We start from the raw sequence: 23,476 nt of genomic DNA on the forward strand, positions 1-23,476 counted from the left end.
CATATTTACAGGAAATATCATGTGCATATGGTCTCGGCCACTGAAATTCTGGAGTTAGATAAGTTTTTATTGGACTCTTATAATTTAAGTTTTACTATAGGATATGTCGATTAAGCTGTATAGAACAACATTTACGGAGAAATGAGACTTTCTTGAGGCAAGACAAACCAGAATGGAGTTCTAGCTCAAAACTTTATCTGAAGTAGTAGAATCAACCCAAAGGTGTTAATTAATAAACACTGTGTCCATGTCCTCCAGTTACAGAGTGATGGTGACGTGGGTTACTCTGTTTATATACAATGTTGCTACTGTTGCTTCTATTTGTGTGACAGCATCTGAAAAATCACCAATAAAATTAGAAAAGGAAGCCCTTCTTAACACCAGTTGGTGGCAAAACAGCGAGGCCATCAATTCTTCTGATCATTGCACTTGGTATGGTGTATCTTGCAACATAGCTGGAAGCGTCAATGGAGTAAGCTTAATCAGCACCAATATAACAGGGAAGCTTGCCCGTTTCAACTTCTCTTGCTTTCCAAACCTCATATCCCTTGACCTTTCCAACAACAATATTAAAGGTGAGATTTATTTTTCTATCTAGTTTTACCTCTTAATAAAACTGGATATATATATACGCCTTTTCTTTTGTCACATTACAGGTTCTATCCCTTCAGAAATTGGGTGCTTGAAGAATCTGGAGAAGTTGGATTTGAGTGGTAACAATCTCAATGGCCAGATCCCTTCTACTCTTGGTCAATTAACCCAATTGAGCTTTTTGTACCTCTCTAGTAACAAGCTTGATGGTCAAATCCCTTCAAGTATAGGTATTCTAGCTAACCTGAACTATATGATCCTTTGTTCCAATAAACTCACTGGTTTGTTACCCAAGAAATTGGGAATCTAAAGAATCTGAAGTTGTTGGATTTGCATGGTAACAACCTGATTGGATCTATTCCTTCAAAACTTGGTCATTTAACCAATCTGGTTGAGCTTTATCTAGGTCATAACCAATTCAATGGTTCAGTTCCACCAGAAATAGGGAGTATAAATGGTTTAACTTACTTAGACCTATCAAATAACCACATGCATGGTGTCACTCCTCAAAGAACTAACCTAGTTAACCCAACTTCGATATCTCCATCTTTCCTCAAACCTAATTTGTGGTCAAATACCATCAACAATTGGAGTACTTTACAACCTTGAATATCTTGATCTCTCTTATAACAAACTTAACGGTCCCATTCCAGCTAGTATTGGCTATTGCTCAGAGTTGCAGGTCTTGACATTGAGCCACAACAGATTCAATGGAAGCATTCCACTAAAGATTGGCAGTTTACAGTTCTTAGGATACTTAGATCTTTCCTACAATAACTTTTCCGGTATCATCCCTGAATTTATTATTACAATTTTCAACTTGTCATATAATAATTTGGAAGGCGAAATCCCTGTTTCCTTGCAACAAATAAATGCATGGCAGCAGCTTATTGGCAACAGAGGTTTATGTGGTCAAGTTACAGGTTTTAGTCCTTGCGATGGACCACCAGCATCTTCACCTTCACCTTCAAGTTCAATTTCAACTTCACCTTCAGCTTCACATTCAAGTTCAATTTTAACATTACCTTCACCATTAAGTTCAACTTCAACTTCACCATCTACAAGAAGTAACTTGGAAAAGAAAACCCAAAAGATTGACATTCGCTTAATTACAATTTTTGTTCCAATCATCTCATTTCTCATCCTGATTTTTGGGTTTTGTTTTCTCTTCAAACATATGGATAAAAGATGTCAACTCCCTACCAAATCATCTAAGAGTGGAGATGTGTGCTCAGTATGGAATTTTGATGGTAGACTTGCATTTCAAGATATAATTGATGCAACAGAGGACTTTGACATCAAATATTCCATTGGATCTGGAGGTTATGGCAGTGTTTACAAAGCACAATTGCCTAGTGGCAAAGTAGTTGCTTTGAAGAAGCTTCATAATTCGGAAATTGAGGATTTAGCATCCATAAAGGTTTTCCGAAATGAGGCTAACCTGTTGTCCAAAATACGACATCGAAACATTTTGAAACTCTATGGATTTTGTTTGCACAAAAAATGCATGTTTTTAATTTATGAATACATGAAGAGTGGAAGCTTATATAATGTTCTACGCAACGTTAGTGAAGCTACTAGATTGGATTGGAATAAGAGAGTGAATATAGTCAAGGGTGTTGCACATGCTTTGTCATATTTACATCATGACTGCACTCCGTCAATTATTCACCGTGACATATCAAGCAGCAACATTCTATTAAACTCGGAAATGCAGGCATTTGTTGGTGACTTTGGGTTGGCTAGACTTCTACATCCTGACTCCTCCAATAGAACCATATTAGCGGGCACTTATGGATATATAGCCCCAGGTGAAAATACTTTGTTACTCTTCTCACAATTATCTGTCACTCTTCTATATATAGAAAAATTTCGCCCATCATTAATTGCTTAAAGTTGAATCAAATAATAAGAAAGTGACAAACCTCTTTACTTCTTCTAATTAACTTCTAACTTTTTGTGCAGAACTTGCCTACACAATGGTTGTGACAGAAAAATGTGATGTTTATAGTTTTGGGGTTATGGCACTTGAAACATTGATGGGTGGACATCCAGGAGAACTACTTTCATTATTATCATCTTCTTCTAGTCAAAATATAATGCTTATTGATGTATTAGACCCACGCCTTCCACCTCCTGTGGACGAAATAGTTGTGCAGGATATTGGTCTTATTTCAAGAATAACATTTGCTTGCTTATGTTCCAAACCAAAGTCACGACCTTCAATGCATATGGTGTCTCGTGAATTTCTTGGCCCCAAGACAGCATTGGCAAAACCTTTCCATGAGATTTCCATATCAGAACTGAGAAACCAAGAAATGTATGCGATTGAGGAATGTGATGGGTAGGTGAGGAAGTGTTTCATTGTTCGGCAATAATCCTGCACCGATAGCAAGATTTGTAATTTAGCCTCATTTTCAAGATTAATCACTTCCCTTAATATTGTCTTTCATCTTTTCTTACTGAAATATTTTTTCATGTGCTATGTTAAAATTTACTTTCAGAGAAGACGTCATTGATTTCTCTAATAGAGTTTTTCAATGGGCAAATAATGACCAAACCTGTTGTTTGAGCTTCTAGCCTTGACACATTAGTGTCATAATTTACCTTGCTATTTTCAATTTAACTGTTGAAGTTTTCTGATTAATGAATTATATGAAAAGATAAAATGTAAAAAGAGTTATCTCCTTGAAATTCTAATGCCAAAATGATTTATTAAGATCTGTGCGAGAAAGAAACTTAAGAATGTCAATATGAGCCTAAGAATGCAAATCAGAAGACGCCGCAGGTTCTGAAAAATGATAACCTGTAACATTTTTTTTTGTCACAGCAGAGGACTAACAGTCATCCTTTGGTGAATTTTTTCTTGTTCAAGACCTACTCTGCCCGAACCTAAATTTACTCCATTTCGCAATCTTAACAGCAAAGATGCTGCAACATAGACCCCATATTATACTTACGTTCCAAAAATTACACCAATGAACTCAAAACTTAAAGAAAACATAATGACATAAACAGGGGAAGCAAAAAACTTGATCAACACCATGGATTAATTAGATTTTATTCATTCAATTTGATTATCAATGATTTGTAGTTATATTTTATTTGGATTTCTTTCTCCATTATAAGGATGGGAAATCACTGTGCTTGTCTGCCATGCCAGCTATAGAATAATGCATTATAGTAAACATAAATTAAAACTTTAAATTAGTGCTGTTTTTGCTTTCTCATCTTCTTTTCATGGAACTTTCTAAAGGCACGCTCTTAAAAAACACGACAAACATGAATGTCTCTTCTTCTTGGAAACTAAAGTTAGCGTATTAGGGATGTGAGAATATTGAAAGGGATGGTAAATCTTTTACTCACCTGAATTAAAAATGGCAAAAAATACTGACATATTATGTACCTATATTAGGCCAAAACTTCCTTAAAATCACGGGCATATAAGTGAATCCTACAATTATATGCAAAAAAGACCAGAAGACCTTTTCTCACCGTGGCTAAATTTTGTTCATTGATTTCAATATAATATTATGACGACATTCCAGGTGCTTTTACAGGCATGTAAGGAAAGTCCAAAAGCTCCCACTCTAAATTAGAAAAAAATTTATTTTGAAGATTTAATAAAAGCATAGATGCAAATAGAAAAGTTATAACAAAATTGAGTTCCCACAATTGTTAATAGGAGTAATTACTGAGGTTTTTATCTGATCGATAATCCCTATGTCTTGAAAGATTAGTTAAAATGTATACAAACATATCCGAACATCTCGATCATAAAAAAAAAAAAGTTATAATAATATTTAAATTTTATTATTAAATCTCCAGTTTGGTTTGTTCTCTTCTTAAAGTATGTGGAAAAGACCAGTAGTAAGCAACAAGCACACAGAAGACGCAATGAAAGAAAGCGTATTGGCAATGTGAAAGAGATATTAACACAACCACCACCTCATTAAAGATGTGAAAGCATGAGAAAGCAAATATTCACCGATGTATTGCACTGCATGGACCCTGACATCCTGTACTCTAAGCATGTTTTGTTGTTTTAGAGGAAGACAAGACAAGAAGACCTTGACTTATTACGCTGTGTGAACACCACAATAATGGTCAAAAGCCAACTTAGGTTGCTTATCACATGCCCAATTTACGATTCTCTTTAACATTTCGGAAAGTTCATGGTTTTGTTCAAATAAAAACATTATTCGTGGACTACATATGCTATCAGTAACTTGGGAAGATTCAAAGAAACAACCTTCGTAGTGACCAAAAAGTCCAAAGAGAAAGTGAGTATGATTCGGGTAAGAAGACCTTATTTTATTCAAACCGTGTAGAAAAATCTCAAAATCTCTTTGATTGTTATGTTTTATCATACAAATATTGAATGTTGATTTTTCTTAACTTTTGGTTAGAATGGACTATAATCTATTGATTCATCAAATGCTAAGTAAACTATATCAACTTAAGGGTATATAAGCAATTCAGTATTTATTATTATTTACTAATGAGTTAAATTAATATTTCTTTTACATTTACGCTTGTTTTACTGCCTATTAATACAAGTAAATATCTAGTTATCTACAGTATTAAACGCTTGAAGATCTCAAACAATTTGCGCATTTCTAAGGGTGAATCCATAAATCAATTGTTTTTCTTGTTTTTTACAAGTCCAAGATTCATGAATAATTATTATCAAAATCTATGAACTTCCTGAAGGAATTTTATCTATTAAAAAATTCATGAACCCTTCTATTAAATGGATAATATTAGTAAAAGGAAGAATTAGATGTAGAAACACATATCCAATAAATTCTTCCAAAATTTTCTTTCAATTATGAGCTGTCTTGATTATATGAAATGGCCAAAAGACCTTGACTAACTTGTGCGGTAGCTATACCGTGATGCTTGCCCTGGGGATATTTTAGCTAGGTCTATTATTCTTGTGGAAACCGTGTTTCCTGTTAACCAAAAAGTAAACCCATGAGACTTTAATTTCAGTTGTCTATTTCACCTTCGTGAAGGTTCAAGAGCTCCATATTTTTTACATACATAATTTTTAGGCCGTAAATCTAATTATTCTATGTAGTTGATATTCAATGTAAATTACATATTTTAATACACTTTGGACATGACACAACTTGGATTCAATTTCAGTCATTCAAATGCTCTTAAGTCTAACTCTTTTACTTTAGTGGGAATATAATGCGTTTGTTGGAAATCATAAATACAAGAGGAAATTAGAATTAATTTTTTATGATATAAAAAAATAAAAAACAGAGGTTTGGCTTGCTCGTTTCTCTTTTATTTGATTGCATTGACCGGAAAGCTATTTTATCTTAGTATTGCCTTGTGGAATATTATCACCACCAATAATGTCCTATGGAAAATCAACGTCAATTAAGTCTTATGGAAAATTAAAAGTTTTGGTTTCCTTTTGAGAGTGGAAAATCACCGTGTTTGTCTGCTATTTTCCGTTGAATCAAGCGTGCTTTAGTAAACACTAACAATTAAGAGTCAGCACTAATGGACAAAAGTTGATTCGGCCTGGGGCGAGGCAACTTAAATGGAGGTTCGGCTAGCTTCAAATTTAGTATAAACTTGCTTCAAGTTGAGAATAGCAAAAGATTTTAAACATGGTGTTCACATCCTTCACTTATAGAGTGGTGGTCATCTTGGCTACCATTTTGACATGTAATGTTGCTATTAATAATTCTGAGTTATCAACCATACAATTAGAAAAGGAAGCTCTGCTTAACTCCAGTTGGTGGAGTAACAGCAGCATGACCAACAACACTTCAGATCATTGCAAGTGGGTTGGTATCATTTGCAATTCAGCAGGAAGCATCACGACGATTAATTTGCTTCAACATGAAATACTAGGAGAGCTTCGCCAATTTAACTTCTCCTGCTTCCCAAACCTGGAATTTCTCGATCTTGGTTGGAATAATCTCTCTGGTAGATTCCCATCGCAAATTGGTGGTCTCTCAAAGCTCATAGTTCTTTATTTGGACGGGAATGATCTTACAGGTTAGTTAATATTGTTTGATTTTGATTGTTGTCCCTTCAAATAAGAAGTAAAAATTTACCCACTTTTTCTGTCTAATCAAATTGTACAGGTGTAATCCCCTCGGAAATTTGGAGTTTGAGGAATCTAGACATCCTGTATCTCAGTAAAAACAATTTCACAGGACGCATTTCTTCATTACTCGGTAATTTAGGCAATTCAATAGTCTCTTTAGATTTATCTCATAATAAATTCTATGGTCAAATCCCTTCAACGATTGCTAATTTAACCAATTTAGTGTATATATCCCTTGATTCCAACCAACTCAGTGGTCCGCTACCTCGAGAAATTGGGAATTTAAAGAACCTAACCAAATTAGTTTTGAGGGGGAATAACTTGATTGGACCTATTCCCTTAACATTTGGTTCTTTAGCCTATTTGACCGATCTTGTTCTTAATTCTAACAAACTCAACGGCTCAATTCCTGATGGGCTCACCCAATTAACCCAACTTCAATTTGTAGACCTCTCTGATAACAAACTTAGTGGTCACATTCCATTTGGCATAAAGAGTTACGTCGGGTTGACAAGCTTAAATTTGAGCTATAATAATTTGAGTGGAAGAATTCCACCAAAGATTGGAGGAAGAATTTTAGTTCAATTAGACCTTTCCAATAACAACCTTTCTGGCATAATCCCTGATTCTCTCTTTCCATGGGACATTTCATATTGGCAGTCTTCAAGGGATTACGTGGACTTGTCGTACAACAATTTGGAAGGTCCAATCCCACATAATCTGCAATATCTGCACCCGCAACTTAAAGGCAACAAAGGTTTATGTGGTGCAGGTTACGATTTTACTCCTTGCGATACTTCTTCATCGGAAAAGAAGCCTAAAATTACTTCCACTCATTTGATAATGATTATTCTACCTATCAGCACTATTCTTACCATCCTGATTTTTGGAATTTTTTTCCTCAAAAGTAAGGATAAAAAGCTCTGCTGTCCACATCCACAAGAGCATCCAAAATCAAAGATGTATTCTCAATATGGAACTTTGATGGTAAGATTGCATTTGAAGACATGATTGAAGCGACAGAGAATTTTGATATCAAATATTGCATTGGAATTGGAGGTTATGGCAGTGTTTACAAAGCACAACTACCCACAGGTAACGTAGTTGCTTTGAAGAAGCTTCATAGTTCAGAAATTGAGGAGTCAGCTTCCCTAAACAGTTTCCAAAATGAGGTTCATGTACTGTCCGAATTACGACATCGAAACATTACCAAGCTTTATGGATATTGTTTGCACAAAAAATGCATGTTTTTGATTTATGAGTATATGGAGAGGGGAAGCTTGTTTTGTGTTCTACGGAATGATGATGAAGCTCTTGACTTGGATTGGACTAAGAGAGTAAACATTGTAAAAGCTGTGGCACATGCTTTGTCTTACTTGCATCATGATTGCACACCATCAATTGTTCACCGTGACATATCAAGCAACAACATTCTACTAAACTCAGAATTGCAGGCATTTGTTGGTGACTTTGGTGTGGCTAGAATTCTTCATCTTGACTCATCAAATAGAACCATGTTAGCTGGCACTTATGGATATATAGCTCCAGGTAAAGTATCTAGTTACTCTCTCCTTTTAATCTTTTTTCTTATAGATTTATGGCTCCTTTTAATCCTGAAAGTTGAATTACTTCATAACTAAATTGAACTAAAGAAGAATGAAATAATAAATAATATTGGATTACTTTTGGAGAAACTAATTATTAAGAATTTTTCATCCTAAATTAAACAATCTCTATACTTCATTTTAAGGTTTCTATTTCCCTTGTAGAGTTAGCTTATACTATGGTTGTGACGGAGAAATGCGACGTTTATAGTTTTGGAGTAGTGGCACTTGAAGTATTAATGGGAAGGCATCCAGAAGAAATTCTCTCTTTATCATCATCATCATCATCATCTACCCAAAATGTAATGCTAATTGATGTGTTAGATTCACGCCTCTCACCTCCAGTTAATCGAATAGTTAAGCAGGAAATTATGCTTGTTTCAACCATAGCATTCGCCTGCTTGCGTTCCAAGCCGAAGTCTCGACCTACAATGAAGCGTGTGTCTCAAGAATTTCTTAAGCAGAAAACATCATTCGCAAAATCTTTTGGAGAAATTTCCATCTCAGAATTGAGAAACCAGGAAATGTATTTGTTTGATGAACATGATACTTAAGCATGGATGTAGTTCATTGGTATTTCTGTGTTCTGCAACATTTTTTTGATATTTAGCCTACATTTCCTCGTTTCTTTTGTTTTGTATCTTTTTTCTTTTGTTAAGCATGAATTTCTTTTTTACTCTGTTTTCCATTACATGGGTTCAAGACCAATTAAGTATAGAAAATCATCAAGTTTCTGTCTGTAGCACCAGGTGCTGAATCAAGCATTGTAATCAAGGCCAATAATATTGTTGTACTTCATCGTTTCTGCTCCAAAAATTATTTAGTAATATATACTTTGTCCTCTTCTTTTCCTGCAACTTTTCTAAAAGGGTTTTTTCATAAAGATTTAACTTCCTTTCTGAAATGAAAGTCTACAATAAGACAGGCACAATAATAGTACTTCAATCAGCACGGATGACTTTTACACTCAACGTGTACACGCATTAATTCCGAAACCATTTCCTAGACTTGAACCAGTTTTATTTCGTTATTATTGTTTGAAGTTAATGTATTCTTCTTAGTCTATTTCAATCATGAATGTATGTCTAATTAGAAGACTTTGACTCAGAGTTCATGTATCAAACTCATATCTCTATTAATTAATCTAACAACTCCATGAATCTTAAACGTTTAGCTGGTCGTAGACGATTTAATCCAGATTCCATCCAAGCAAAACTTCTCAAAGCCCTAGACTCCANAGAAAAAACTTACGATTCCCCGCGAGAAGGAGCTAAGGGCCGGTTAAATTGTGCACTCCCACCGAAAAGATCCTCTCGTATTCGCTTCATTCGTACACAAACAAAAACAAAATAGATTAGCAACTACAACAAAACCAAAAAAAAAAAAAAAAAAAAAAAAAAAAAAAAAAAAAAAAATGAACAAAATTTCTAAAACACGGCCTTATCAAAACTGAAAAGCCTTCATTTTTAAACAAAAGAACTCAAACCCAGATCAGAGAAACAGCATGCAAATCAAAATAACCAACATTGAGACTAAACAGAAAGCAGTGGCACAGAGAGAAATACACAACTGAGAGCCTAAAGACAAAGCCCCAGAAACTGAATAGTATACAGCAAATAATGCAGTACAAATTTGTCAGTTATATTTGAGCTGACCAAACAAAAACAGACACACACACAAACACATTACATAAGCCAACCCACACGCAGTGCAAAGTTACAGAAACATATGTGCACACGAGGTTGGATTAAAGATTTGAAAGGGCAAGAAATGGAAGCAGAAAAATGAATCAGAAAAAAAGAGAAACGTGCGTTACATGCGTGAAAAGGAGCGAGTTGAGTTGAGTAAAAACAAGGAACAACAGGCAGTGAGAGCTTGAATTTCGCTACTTTGGTTGGCTATTTGTGAGTTTGTGTTACAAAACCAAGGTTGTTCTTTTGTCGTTTATATGCCCGGTTTTAGTTTTATTTTATTTCGGATTTCATTATTTTATTGTTTCAGATTTTACATTATCCATAATTAAAAAATTAGCCAGCTTTTTAGGTGCTAAAAAGGGAGAAAATCTGAATGCAATAATCCAAAACACATGCTTTAAACCAGAATTTAATATATAATTATCTTTATTTTATTGACCAAATTGACTGTTATTTATATAATAGTAATAAACTTACATCCAGGCCTAAAAATAAGAATTTCCAAATTAGAAAGTTAAAAGGAAAAAGGCATAAAAAATTTAATTTTATACTAAAGAAAGTATGAAAAAATAAAAGAATTATTATGTAGAAAATAAGTTAATAAAACTATAATTAGCAAAGGAAAGAGTTGATTCTCCATAGAATTAATTGATATGAGTGTACAGATATGCAGCTTTTAGACTGTTAGTTAATGTAAGTTGGAAACTTTGTATGAACACAAAGGGAAAATCTACCAACTATCATCAATTTTTCCCATACAGAATTTAGATATGGCCAACTGTATTTGAGAATTGTTAACATTTTAATGTCTGAACTGACTTTTACATTCATTGGTTATGAATATGGCCAGAAACCTTGTCTTTCAGATGCCATATTATTCTTCTTGTTGAACTGAAACTGAACCTGAACCTGAACTTGCAGCTTGTTGATCAGGCAAACCATGATCCTGTTCATGAAGTCAAGATTTTCCTGTGTTGCAGACTGGCACTTCTCTTATTTAAAACAAATTTTCAGGTGCATCGACAAGGGAGGAAGAGGGGACAACTGGACAAGAAGGGGCTCCTTATTAAATTCTAAAATGCTTTAAACATAACTTTATGGAGAACAAACAAATATGATTGAGTATTAACGAAGTTATTATTTTTATTACAATTTATGAATTTTTATGGTTGAAATTCTGTCTCTCGCAGATTGAAGTCCTAACTACGTCCGTGAACAGAGAGCTTGAGGGAGAAGAGGATGACGTTGGTGTGGTTAAGGTGGTGAATTATGAATGCAGAGAGGGAGCAACATTGTGAAGAAGAAGCATGTAGTGATGGTTAAAGAATCATTATAGTTTGAACTGGGTTGGGCCTCAATTTCGGATATTGGGCTTCTGATACAGTACATGGATAATCTTAAAATCAACTGGTTTGCATTCTTTTTCTTGCTGATACAATGAATTTGACAAAGTGCCATGGACTTAAATCGAATCTCAGAAGCCTGACCTCTAAATGACAAATTGCTGTTGAACAAATCTTTGGACTGAGACCTTTAAATCTTTGAGATAATGTTGCAGCTCCTGAAGAAGCTGATCGATCTTTCATGAAGATGGATAGCCTGATCCTTATACCAGAAGAACTGACAATTCTGAAAAGATAACTTAGTTGTTACGCAGCTAAAAAATTTATCGTCATTCAAACGTGTGTTAAGTACTAATTTCATCCTGATGATTGATAATATCATCGACATCAGGGTCCTCTCCTTATTTGATTTTTAACTTACAGAAATATCATCACTAATATTATACAGTTGTAATAAGATTTTTAAAAACTCATGAGACGTTGTATCAGAAGACGATCATTGTTTATAGAATGACCATAAAATGCAAATTATTATGTATACAGTACAACAGAGACAATTGAAGCAACTGGTTTGAACTTTCTCAGAGAAAGTATTATCAACCAACCACCATCTAGTAATAATTGATGGAAATGAATTATTTTGCACATGAATGTAGAAGTAGAAGTGACCTTTCTTTGCAGACATGGTAAGCTACATACAAACAGTAACAGTAAGTGAAAAACAAAAAGAAATTCTGCTGTTAGTACTTAGTACACCTGTCACCTGTCTCTTGTCCTCTGCAGAGATTATTACAATAATATAATGGACCATAGAAGTTTTTTCATGTTCTTTTCAACTCTCTTATTACAACAGTTAATTCATAATTGAAGGTAAAAACCTGGAGGAAGGGAACAAAGGGAATCAAATTGCTACAAGGTGACCGTATTTAAATCTGCTGTGGATAAGTGCCACAGGGTGTAAAATTATGTAAGTTAAATAACGAATAACAGTAGATTATTTAAGCCAGCGAATGCTTAAATTTTAAAGAATGTTATGTGGGATCCCAACATGCTGTGATAGGATCCAACTGGGATCTTATTAGCAGATAATAAAAATTGTTGAAACTATCATTCTACCTCATTCAAAGAAAAACTATTTTCCATCAATGAAGGCACTCGAGAGCCCTGGCGACTGATGTAGGACAAGTTTGAGTAATCGTTTCGGAAACATGAGAAGTATCGATCAATTTTGCTACATCTAAAATATATATAAACTGATAGGTTGAATAGTTCCATTACAGATACAGTGCTGTAAAAGCCAAAACATAAACCCAGGAAACGTGTATTTGCTTGGATTGAAACGAGGAAAACTGATAGATTCGTCCTTGAAATGAAAGTTAAATCTTTATGAAGAGAGATCTTTTTGTTTCTATTTTAAGATTATGATAGTTTACCAATCTCTCAATCATGTGACCTGCACTAGTCTTCCACAAATTATTCACATATACAAATTGGATTCTTGATACCCCCACATCCCCTCCCTTGATATTCTTGTAATTATGATCACAAACATGCCAAGAATTTTGCTTATTTTAATTTGATGATCCTTTTGTATTATTATATATAATAATTAAATCTACCAGTAAATATACTAATCAATTATACTGTCATAACTTCCTAAGGTCAATGTCAACATTAATTGGGATTTCTTAAAGAGATTAAACATCATTTCATTACCTCCCTTCTGTGTAATAAAAAAGGATTACTCATCATCTTGCTTTTCATTAGGAAATCTTCTTGTTTCATTCTCACAGCAGAAATATATATAGGTGTATAGTTAGAATTTTATATCAATAGATTTGACAATCTCGTTTAATCTATTTTAACTTTATTATCTCAAAAATCTTATAGAATGAAAATGATCCTGCAACAACACAATTTAAAAAAAAAAAATAAATAAATAAATAAAATTACTTGTGTGTTTTTTATAATATAATTTCCCCATCTGTGTTGGTGGTTACAGATTACATTAAATTCTGAGTCTGTTTTGAATGAAACCATGGCTAGCTAGACACGGAAAATAATGAATGAGATATGAAAAAATGACTGAGACGTAGAGAGAGAGACAGAGGTGATTTGATGAATGATAGAGAACTGGTGACAGTAGGTCACATGGATATCCCACAGAGAGGGCTGCACAGTTAGATACTTTCTCATGTCAGATTAAAAATATACAAAAGTTACTCTTGCAAAAACCAAAGCACAAAAAAAAAATGGCCATTTCTTAACCTCTCTATTTGTTCTCTTCTCCAACCGTCTCCTTGGCAGCTTTCCTCTTGGAATGTGTGTTCAGAATCTCGCACCACCTCTTCTTTTTTGATTTTTTGATACTTTCATTTTATCTCCCAACTAGATTTGCTCACTGATTTATGAAGTCAGCCTATTTTTTGCATCTCATTACTTCAACTTTCTCCAAAGCACTTCCATGCAATTTTTTAAAGTAAACTCATGATTCCAAAGCACCAACAACAATTAAAAGATTTAAACAATGTTTTGAGAGAATCCCTTTTTTTATTTCAGGGCCCATGCTACATGCCAGAGCTGGAAAACCACTCACTGGCACATGTACCTTATTCAAAAATAAGAAAAATAAAATAAAATAAAAATTATACTATGATCCAACCTAGCAAATGTATCACAATTCATCAATGTATGGGAAGGAAAAAGTGTATTATTCGTAGCCAACCTATTCCCCATACTGATTTTCAGCCCAATATGTTCAGTTCTATACACCATTTATAATGATCTATTACCCATACATGAACTGAAATTCATGAGGACAACTTCTAATTTTCCTCTTAATAACCTCACTAAGCCATAGCTGAATCATCAAGTAATGGTTGTTATGTATTGAGTTTTTTTTCTGAGACGTGACATGACATGACATGACTTGGTTTAATGGAAATTTTGTTGCTCAGACCATTGCCAGAACCCTTGCTGCTCTTCAATTCCATTGAACATGTTGCTGAAGTTTTCCTCTTGAACGATTTGATCCATTTTTAGGCACTGAAGGTCTGGTCTTGCTGAGCCTTGATGGAGAAGTTGAGTCATGTTTGTTGGCCTAATTGATGAGGGAAAGAGTTGTTTGCTGCTTAAATGAGAAGACGCTGGACTGGTTATTACTGGTGTTCTTGAGATATCTAAGTTGACATCAGAACTATTGTCACTACCATTGCTCCATGACCCTTCAGTTTCTTTCTTAAGATTAACTTCATTTGGACCTTTCTTTTTCAGAGAAAGTAACTGTATCATTAAAATCAAGCAATCGAATATTAAACATCATGGAATAATAGAAAAGGAAAAAAAAAAAAAATTTGGATCCCAACTTGATGTTCTTCCAATGAAGAGAAGAGTTCAAATCAAATTTGTAATTAAATACTTGCAACTATGTCTGCTCGAGAGCTGCTAAGATTAAAATAATTATGTTCCTGCAAAGCAGTTCTGGCACCTGACACCTCAAACTTATGATCAACTAATCAAGAAAAATTACTAAACTAATGAACATAATAAACTTTTTCAAATTATTTATTAATCATCAGCTCATCTATGTTGGATCATGAGCTCAACCATAAAAGAATTAAGGTGTTCTCTCTTGTGATCACGATGCCAAAACTCAGAATTTTAAAATAACAAAAGATCAAGAGGATGAAACACAGTTACTGTTTATGAAAATTAAACATGCCCAGATCAAACATTCTTTTATATAAATAAAAGTTTGTTATTACCTCCGCATGAAGCTTCTTGTTCTGAGATTGAAGGGCATCATTATCGGCCTTGAGAGCTTCAAACTGTTTCTTCAAAACTTCATAATCTTTCTCCAACTGTTTAGTCTTCCATCTAGCCCTCCTATTCTGAAACCAGATAGCTATCTGTCTTGGTTGCAGGCCTAAAGCCCTAGCCAGCTGCATTTTCCTCTCAGGTTCAAGCTTGTTTCCCAACTCAAAGCTCTTCTCTAGAGCCTTAACTTGCTCCAAGTTGAGCCTCTTCTTCTTCTCCCCCATCTGTGATCCGTCATCAGACAAGTCTTCGTCTCCATGCACATCTTCACACTTGTCAACCCCAGAAAACGACATCGATCTCTTCATCATAAACGGTGCACCTACACCGCAACACAAACACATATTCATATAGAAACACGCAAAAACATAAACATATAACTGACGCAGCGAAATAGGATAAGCACCGATGAATTTGACAGAAACTGTCATACATCACATAACAGATAAACAAAAGTATACATATAAATATATCCGAATGTTTATATATACCATGGAAGAATTGAGGAGGGCAAGAGGGGAGGGAACTGAGGGAGGCTGGAGAAGGGAGATGGTCATGAGAGTCTTCATGGGATTGGAACATGAAACTATGCTGAGGAGGGAAGGCCATGTGTCAAATGCAAAGGAACTAAAAAAGAGACATCCCCTTGAGAGAGATTGAGATTGAGTTGATGAGAGGGGCTTGGCAAAAAAATATAAGGGGAGAGATGTTATTGAGAGTGTATTATGGACTGAGTTTGATGGTGTGACAGGTTATAGGAAGAGGACATATAGAGGGATGATGGGTGCAGAGACTGCAAGACAGCGATTTTGAGGTTGAGAGACAGAGAGAAAGAGAGAGAGAGATTTTAAGAGAGAAAGAGAGGTGCAAATTGTGTAATATATCACAGAGAGGAGCTTTCCTGGACCCATCCTTTGATATGGAGTCTGTCTCTTTCATGCACACATGTTTGGCACACAAATTGCAATAAAAATTAAAACAAAGTTTAGTTTATTCTTCTTCATGATTGGAATTCTTTCACTTCTCATCCACAATTACACACTGTTACTGGCTCAGATTAATTATATTAATTAACCCTCTAATACTATTGCTTCTCATCATCTGCCAACAGTATTATATATATCCTCCAGGGAAAAAAAATAACCCATTTAAGTAACGATTTGAACCAAAAATTTAAGAAGTTGACTAACTCTCACATCATATGTCGTATTTCGAGTGAAGAAAGATAACTATTACTCTGATCATTTCATCAAAATGCTGAAATTGAAAGGTAAATTCCAACACGATTATTTTGTTAACATAACCGACGACAGAAGATGTATTGAATTGGATTAGGTGTCAAAAGAGGAAGGAGTAGGAGAAGGAAGAGGGTATTAAAAAAAGATAATCCTTCTTAGCTATTCTTAGTTGCCATTAAATCCATTCTCACAAAGAGGAGGCACAGGCCATGTGTGACGAGGAAACCTGGCAACATGAAAATCCAGAATCCAAGGGAAGAAAATAATAGACTATTGCATTACATGTCGCTCTCTCTCTCTCTCTCTCTCTCTCTCTCTCTCTCTCTCTCTCTCTCATTCTATAAACATTAATCTCTACATAGTAGTGGACCATTTCATGCATTATTAATTAAACTATAATTACTTTATTAATGCTGAGTCTGGCCATATTGGCTGGAGAATTTTGGTTATTTTGTATTATATATAAATATGCATATCTCTTTAGATTAGTACTTTCATGTTATGCATTATTCACTTTATCATTTTCAGCTTTCTTTAGCCCCCATCAATTTCAAACATCATTTTCATATGCAGTGAAATGTTGCTTATGTCATCTAGAAAAATGTACCTATATCAGTTATATCAAATGTATCATCACTTTATCAATATATTTGTCTAATAAAAATCTACGAGTTCGATATTCGTAAAATGAAATACTCAGGAACATATAAAAGATTTGGTGTCCTTTTCTACATGAAAGGAACAAAAGATATTAAAATAGGACACATTTATATATATGTATAAATAAGATAAGAGGGTAGTCTCATAAATTCTCTTTGTGCTATAGCCATTAATAATTAGCTAGATAGCTAAGCTGAAAAGCTAGATAGTTTATAAATTATAAGGTGAGAGATGAGGTGAAGATTCCTCAATTATAATGAATACACATAGGGGTATCTCTCCAAGTTTTGGCATCCAATACTTGGGTGAAAACATAGGTCTATAGCTCTCTTTCATAATGAAACTTTAGATATATGAATGGAAAAAATATGACAAATATCCATTGTTGAAGGTTGATTTCACTTTTCTAGTGTATAGTGTATCTAAGGGAATTTGATGTTGATATTGATATATTGAAAATGAAACCCCCATCCCCCACCACCACCACAACCACCCTCTCCATATAATATTTTTTTGTGGTGAAAGAGGGAAAGGAAGAAAGAAAAAGAAAGTGTTGTGGGTGTTTTTGTTTTTGTGTTTTGTAAAACGAGAGGGTTATGAAAATGGGTCCTACATGGACTGCTTTAGCCTGTCCTACAACAAGCTCTTCACATGCCCTTATCGGAATTTAAGTTTTAAGGGTACCCCCTTTAGAATAGGGTGGATCCATGTTATTCCTTGNCCAAGTTTTGGCATCCAATACTTGGGTGAAAACATAGGTCTATAGCTCTCTTTCATAATGAAACTTTAGATATATGTATGGAAAAAATATGTGACAAATATCCATTGTTGAAGGTTGATTTCACTTTTCTAGTGTATAGTGTATCTAAGGGAATTTGATGTTGATATTGATATATTGAAAATGAAACCCCCATCCCCCACCACCACCACAACCACCCTCTCCATATAATATTTTTGTGGTGAAAGAGGGAAAGGAAGAAAGAAAAAGAAAGTGTTGTGGGTGTTTTTGTTTTTGTGTTTTGTAAAACGAGAGGGTTATGAAAATGGGTCCTACATGGACTGCTTTAGCCTGCCCTACAACAAGCTCTTCACATGCCCTTATCGGAATTTAAGTTTTAAGGGTACCCCCTTTAGAATAGGGTGGATCCATGTTATTCCTTGGTGCTCACCTCAATATTTATTAAAGAAGAAAGCTTTCTGAATCTTCTCCACATGCCCTCCTGTTCCCATGTGCCCTTGCTTCACCTCCTGATCTCTCTCTCTCTCTATCTCTCTGTCTCTCTCTCTTTTATTGATTTAATCATCAACCATATGCTTTCCTTTAATTTTTCTTCTTTAAATGTTTCTTCTATTCTTCAACCAAACAATATTTTTAATGTTCATTGTTTAGTATTTGTGTTATACACTCTCTTTATCGAATCATCCCACTATGGGACCATCCATTTTTTATTTTTTTTATTTTCTTATCTTAAAATTCTCAAGTTTATCACTTTTGATCCATAAATCATCAAATTATAAGATTTTGAAGAAGAAAAAAATAAGAAGTATCCAAGAACTAACAAATCCACTATCTAGTATTAAATTATAAGATTTTGAAGAAGGAAAAAAGAAGAAGTATCCAAGAAACAACTCTGAAAGGTTTCATCAAAACTTATATTAAAGAAATTAAAGATAATATTACTGATTCAATATATGAATAATATAATGGGTTAATGGAATACAAATGTGTGAATCCATGAATTGTGAGTACTCCTAAAGAGAATAAAATATCGGGCTGTGGGCTCTCTCATCCTTGCCATTTTGGTGTATAAAATCCAGTCCAAAACAAAACACATAACAACAAATAAACCCATCTCGGAGTTCAATATTTGCCAGAAATCTGGCCTAACATTATAGAAATGGGCTTCATAGAAATCCAGAAAAAAAGTTGGGTTTTTGAGCCCACTTACCGAAATGGGTTTGCGTTCAAATCTGCAAGGAAATTTGTGGCCCATCGGATATCCACACCATAACTTGACCAGCCCATTTGGGAAGTTTGTGTTCATTCTTCAGCTCCAGGATTTTACGAAAAAAGTTCTTCATATTCATAGGCTCGAGCAAATAGATCTACCTCTTCTACGTTTTTGATAGCCAATTTATCGTTGGTCTCTATGGTAAAATCAGTGGGGGCTTGAGAGGCGGTAGTTTACCTTGTGGCAGATGTCAACTGTTCGAGTCAACTTATCTCCAACTCGTGAACTTAATCGATATAAAACTATATGAATATGATAGAATCCAATTATTCCGATTCGACAGTTCGACCGATGGTTTCTCTATCCTATCCATTAGACAATGGAAACCTTTCATTTTGAATTTTTTTTTTTTTTTTCATTTTTCTTTCCTGTCTCTTATTTGGAAAAAAATAAAGAAAAAGAATATGGGAGAGAATTTAAGGAATTACTGAATGTATACAATATACTGAACCTTGAAAAATAATAAATTCATTGTACTATGGCATTGAAATTAGAGCTAGCTTTAAAACTTTATCAATGTATAATGATTTGGGTTCATGGACACATGAAATTTATTCATATTTGATGCTTAAGTTTCGACATTACATTGCAAATTAATCAGGTTAATATATTCATATTTAGATATATTAAAAATAAAATAAAATTGAAAATTTGATATATTAGTAAGTTTTAACTTATTCCATCCGTGGGTAGTCCAAATAGTTATGGTGAATTGAGGATAATGTAGATAAGCATACGGTCTCAAGTTCGATTTTTCATCTGAGCATACACGATTTAAATAGAAGATCGTGATGGTGGGTTGTTGCGCTAATCTCTCCGATGATTACTCGAGGTGCACATAAGCCAATCCAAACACTTTAGTTAAAAAATTAAAAATAAAAAGTTATAACTTATTGTTACACTTATAATCAGTCATTAGGTCCTAAAATATAATAATTTGAGAGATAAATTGAAGATCATTAATGTTAAGATTAATTATCTTTTCACAAGACAAATCTTTAATTTCTCTCTAATCTACTTCACATTTTCCTTAATTGGACTTAATTATTAGTTAATTAAATTAATAGATTAAGATTGTTTCTGCCTGAACTATCTTGCCTTTTATTCCAATTATCTACCTAATATAATTAACTGATAATGTGACCCTCTTTTTTCCCTTCAATGATTGAGGACTAAACGTTACTTAAATCTTCAATATCAATTTTACTTTTAATTAAAGTTTAAGAAGAGGTTATGGCGGCGATTTGCTGCGGGATAACTCCGTCATGAATTAATCGAGGTATATATAAACTAACTCGAACACTTTAGTAATTAAAAAAGAAAAAAAAAAGTTTAAGAACATTTTCTATATCATTGTAAATCTTTATCATGTCTCAAAAAGCACCACAAAAATCATCTATGATAAACGAGGAAAATATAAGAAGAAGCTCAAACGGCTTTTTCCAAAAGTGCTTTTATATATATATGAAAATTTATTAATTGAGAAGTGCTTTTGGTTTCTGGGTTTGTGAGCAGGTATGTCAAGTTGCTTAATAAATTCATTATCATCATCTCAAAAATCAGATAGACTAGAGCACTTGGACCGTCGGATATAATATATGAGAGCCGAAATGTTGGATCCCAACATAAAAAAAAAAAACAACTTCCCCAAAAAGCACTTTTGAAGGAAGCAAATTATCTGAAAATATTATATATATACTTAGTTAGTGGAAGCCATGAAGAACAAACATTCCATCCAAGAAACCACTAACTCACGCATTTCAATGACTTAAACCCTAAATAAAGGGTCAGATACTCTTAATTAATGAATAATAAATTATTTGATTCTATATATTATATTATAAGGTTTTTTTTATGCACATAATTAATGGGTTAAATGGAAGTGACAAGCACGTTGCATGAAGCCGCATGCAATATTATTCACTGCGTGCATGTAATAAGGAGCATATAATGATATTAAATTGGAGTAGATTAAGATCATATTAATCCAAGTTTATTAATCAAGATCATGTCCATAATCATCTTATGAATAATATTAATGAAATAAAAACACCTTATTGATGTTAAACAATTCAACCCATTTCAACCGAAGGCGTTTATATAAAGATACAGCCACTTAAGGTTGTGCACCGAATTTGTGCACTAAATAACGTGGCAAAATCTTGACCGTTAATTTATTATCAGTTATAATGAATCAACGATCAAGATTTTGTCACGTCATTTGGTGCACAAATTCGATGTGCAACCTTCGGTGGCTCTATCATTTTCGTTATATAAATTATACACCAATACACCATGCTTATATTAAGCAACTGAAATACAATGTTTTCCTACCCAGTTGAAAAACAGTATACAAATATCTTTAACATGGCCAGATGTTGTTGAATCCACAATGAAAAACACACGGCAAAGAAAACAGAAAAGTAAAGAGAACACATGATTTACCCTGCTTCATTACAATATAGGAATTATGTCCACCATTCTAATAGAGATTTTTTATTGAGTATTAGAAACCTGCAACAAATACATTGTAAATGACGATAGTTCACTCTTGGTTTCTCACTATTACAGAATGCATATAATAGAAAACCTAACCTCATTTGGGCTTAGCCGATCTCTCTCGATTGAGTCGACGTAAATTGATAATCCGTCAAAACTAAAAAAAGTATAAACCATATCCAACAGATACATCAACAAAATGATACAAAGCACTAACATAATGCTACCACAATGTCGATGTTCATAGACAAACAGATGTCAAGATTGCATTAGTAATCTATATTCTTGGTTTTATAATGTTCTAACTTATTATATATGTCATAATATGATTTCTTAATTCTAGTGCAGCTACGACGTCGAAGTAAACAACCTATTCCTACGTAGCTTTTTGCGTCGGAAAACATACGCTACCATTAATATATACTACTAGTAAAAGATTAAAATAGATATGATTTTTAAATTAAACATTAATTTGATTGTGAAGTATACTCTTTCAACTTGAATTCAATAATAACAATGGTAGCAAACACCATGATTGCAAACCCAATTATGATAAATGATTTTACTTTTCACTAAAGTTAGGGTTCATGATTCATAGAAATTAATGATGGATGGGTTAAACACATACATGGAATTAATTAAAGAATTAATCTTATTATGCTCTACGGCTTTATGAGGGTGATATTGGGTTGCCGTACCTGGCTTTACAGTTGAGCCATTATTAATGAAGTAAGGTTCTACACTATAAAGATCGAAAATTCCACGTGCCATCACGTGGATTTTTATGCCTTCAATTCTATTATTATTATATTTTTTTACTTGCACATGTGATAATAATTAGCTCAACCCAATCCCGATAAATAGATTAATTGCTTCACCAAATTTTCTTGCTGTAAAATTACAACTTGGTAACTTTAATTGAATTTGCTCATAAGAAAATATATTAAACATGTTTAAAGACAATATATATAGTTTTTAATGTCTCATATTATTTGTATAATCAAATAAATTTTATCAAAAAAGTATAATTTATTTCATATTTTAAAAGTTGGGTCGATGTATTTGAATAAATTCTTCTCTATTTTGCAGGTCGAGAACTTTTTTTCCTTCCCCTTCTTCAAATTTCGATTCATATTTTTTATAAAAAAAAGTCTGAGGTTCATCTGTGACTCTTGAATATATTATTTAAAAGGTCTTGAATTCAAATCCCTATAACCATTAATAAATGATAGCTATTGTGAATTTACTTGAGCGTTAACTTTAAGACTTCAAAAAATTAATTGAGATACGCGTAAATTGATTCGAGCATCCTTGAATATAAAAAAAAAAAAAAAAAAAAATCTCTGATCAACATAGAGCAAGGTTTATTTTGCATCATATTTGAGAAATTTCTTGGTTTTTTTTTCTTGCATTTTCCATTTATGAATTATGATGAACTAGAGTTATTTAAATCTTTATCCCAAATTCAACATGATCAAATCAATCCTATGATTTATTCTTTTAGATTATTTTAATAAAATGGATAAAATCTTATTTTATGTGTACATTAAATAATGGAATTATGCTATATATTAATATATAGATATAATTATTGGGTTATTTTTTATAATATAGACAATGATTTATAATTGAGATAAAAAAATTCTTGGTGAAATAACGTAACTTGAAGACAACTCTTCTTTGAGTACACACGAGCAAAGAGAGAGAGAGAGTCTAAATTTGATTGTTGTATTAATTAATTAATTATATCACCTTTCTCCTATGGGACTTCCATTAAATACAATTTAATTATCCCTTAAACAAAATTAAACTTTTTTCTACGTTTTGGGTTTTAATGCTGCCCAAAATTACTAAATAAATGAAATTAAAAATAATAATTCCTTAAATTTATTGTTAATTTTCATAATGAATCCCATATAATCTTTACCAACATATCACAAATT

General features: G+C 33.3%; 1 protein-coding gene and 2 pseudogenes across 1 annotated transcript; 2 read left to right on the forward strand and 1 right to left on the reverse strand.

The window, feature by feature from the left end:
- The first annotated feature begins 247 nt into the window (after positions 1-247).
- On the forward strand, positions 248-2,939 carry LOC116146004 (annotated as a pseudogene).
- Positions 2,940-6,203: 3,264 nt separating this feature from the next.
- LOC116145971 lies at positions 6,204-8,876 on the forward strand (annotated as a pseudogene).
- Positions 8,877-13,871: 4,995 nt separating this feature from the next.
- Positions 13,872-15,946, reverse strand: LOC116146049 (homeobox-leucine zipper protein HAT7-like). Its single transcript, XM_031431463.1, has 3 exons — positions 15,616-15,946; positions 15,073-15,446; positions 13,872-14,590 (listed from the first exon to the last, which is right to left on the reverse strand). Exons 1-3 carry the CDS (start codon positions 15,731-15,733, stop codon positions 14,243-14,245), a joined length of 840 nt encoding a protein of 279 aa, XP_031287323.1. The 5' UTR covers positions 15,734-15,946; the 3' UTR covers positions 13,872-14,242.
- Between the last annotated feature and the right edge of the window lie 7,530 nt (positions 15,947-23,476).

The sequence above is a fragment of the Pistacia vera genome, unplaced genomic scaffold (assembly GCF_008641045.1).
Source record: "Pistacia vera cultivar Batoury unplaced genomic scaffold, PisVer_v2 Contig470, whole genome shotgun sequence".
NCBI lineage: Eukaryota > Viridiplantae > Streptophyta > Magnoliopsida > Sapindales > Anacardiaceae > Pistacia > Pistacia vera.

Excerpts from the sequence above, each read along its gene's own strand:
- LOC116146049 (XM_031431463.1), bottom strand. The coding sequence starts at position 15,733 with ATGGCCTTCCCTCCTCAGCATAGTTTCATGTTCCAATCCCATGAAGAC. Across the intron at positions 15,447-15,615 it reads CCCTCCTCAATTCTTCCATG|GTGCACCGTTTATGATGAAG; the intron begins GTATATATAAAC and ends GTTGCGGTGTAG. Across the intron at positions 14,591-15,072 it reads ACAAGAAGCTTCATGCGGAG|TTACTTTCTCTGAAAAAGAA; the intron begins GTAATAACAAAC and ends TTAATGATACAG.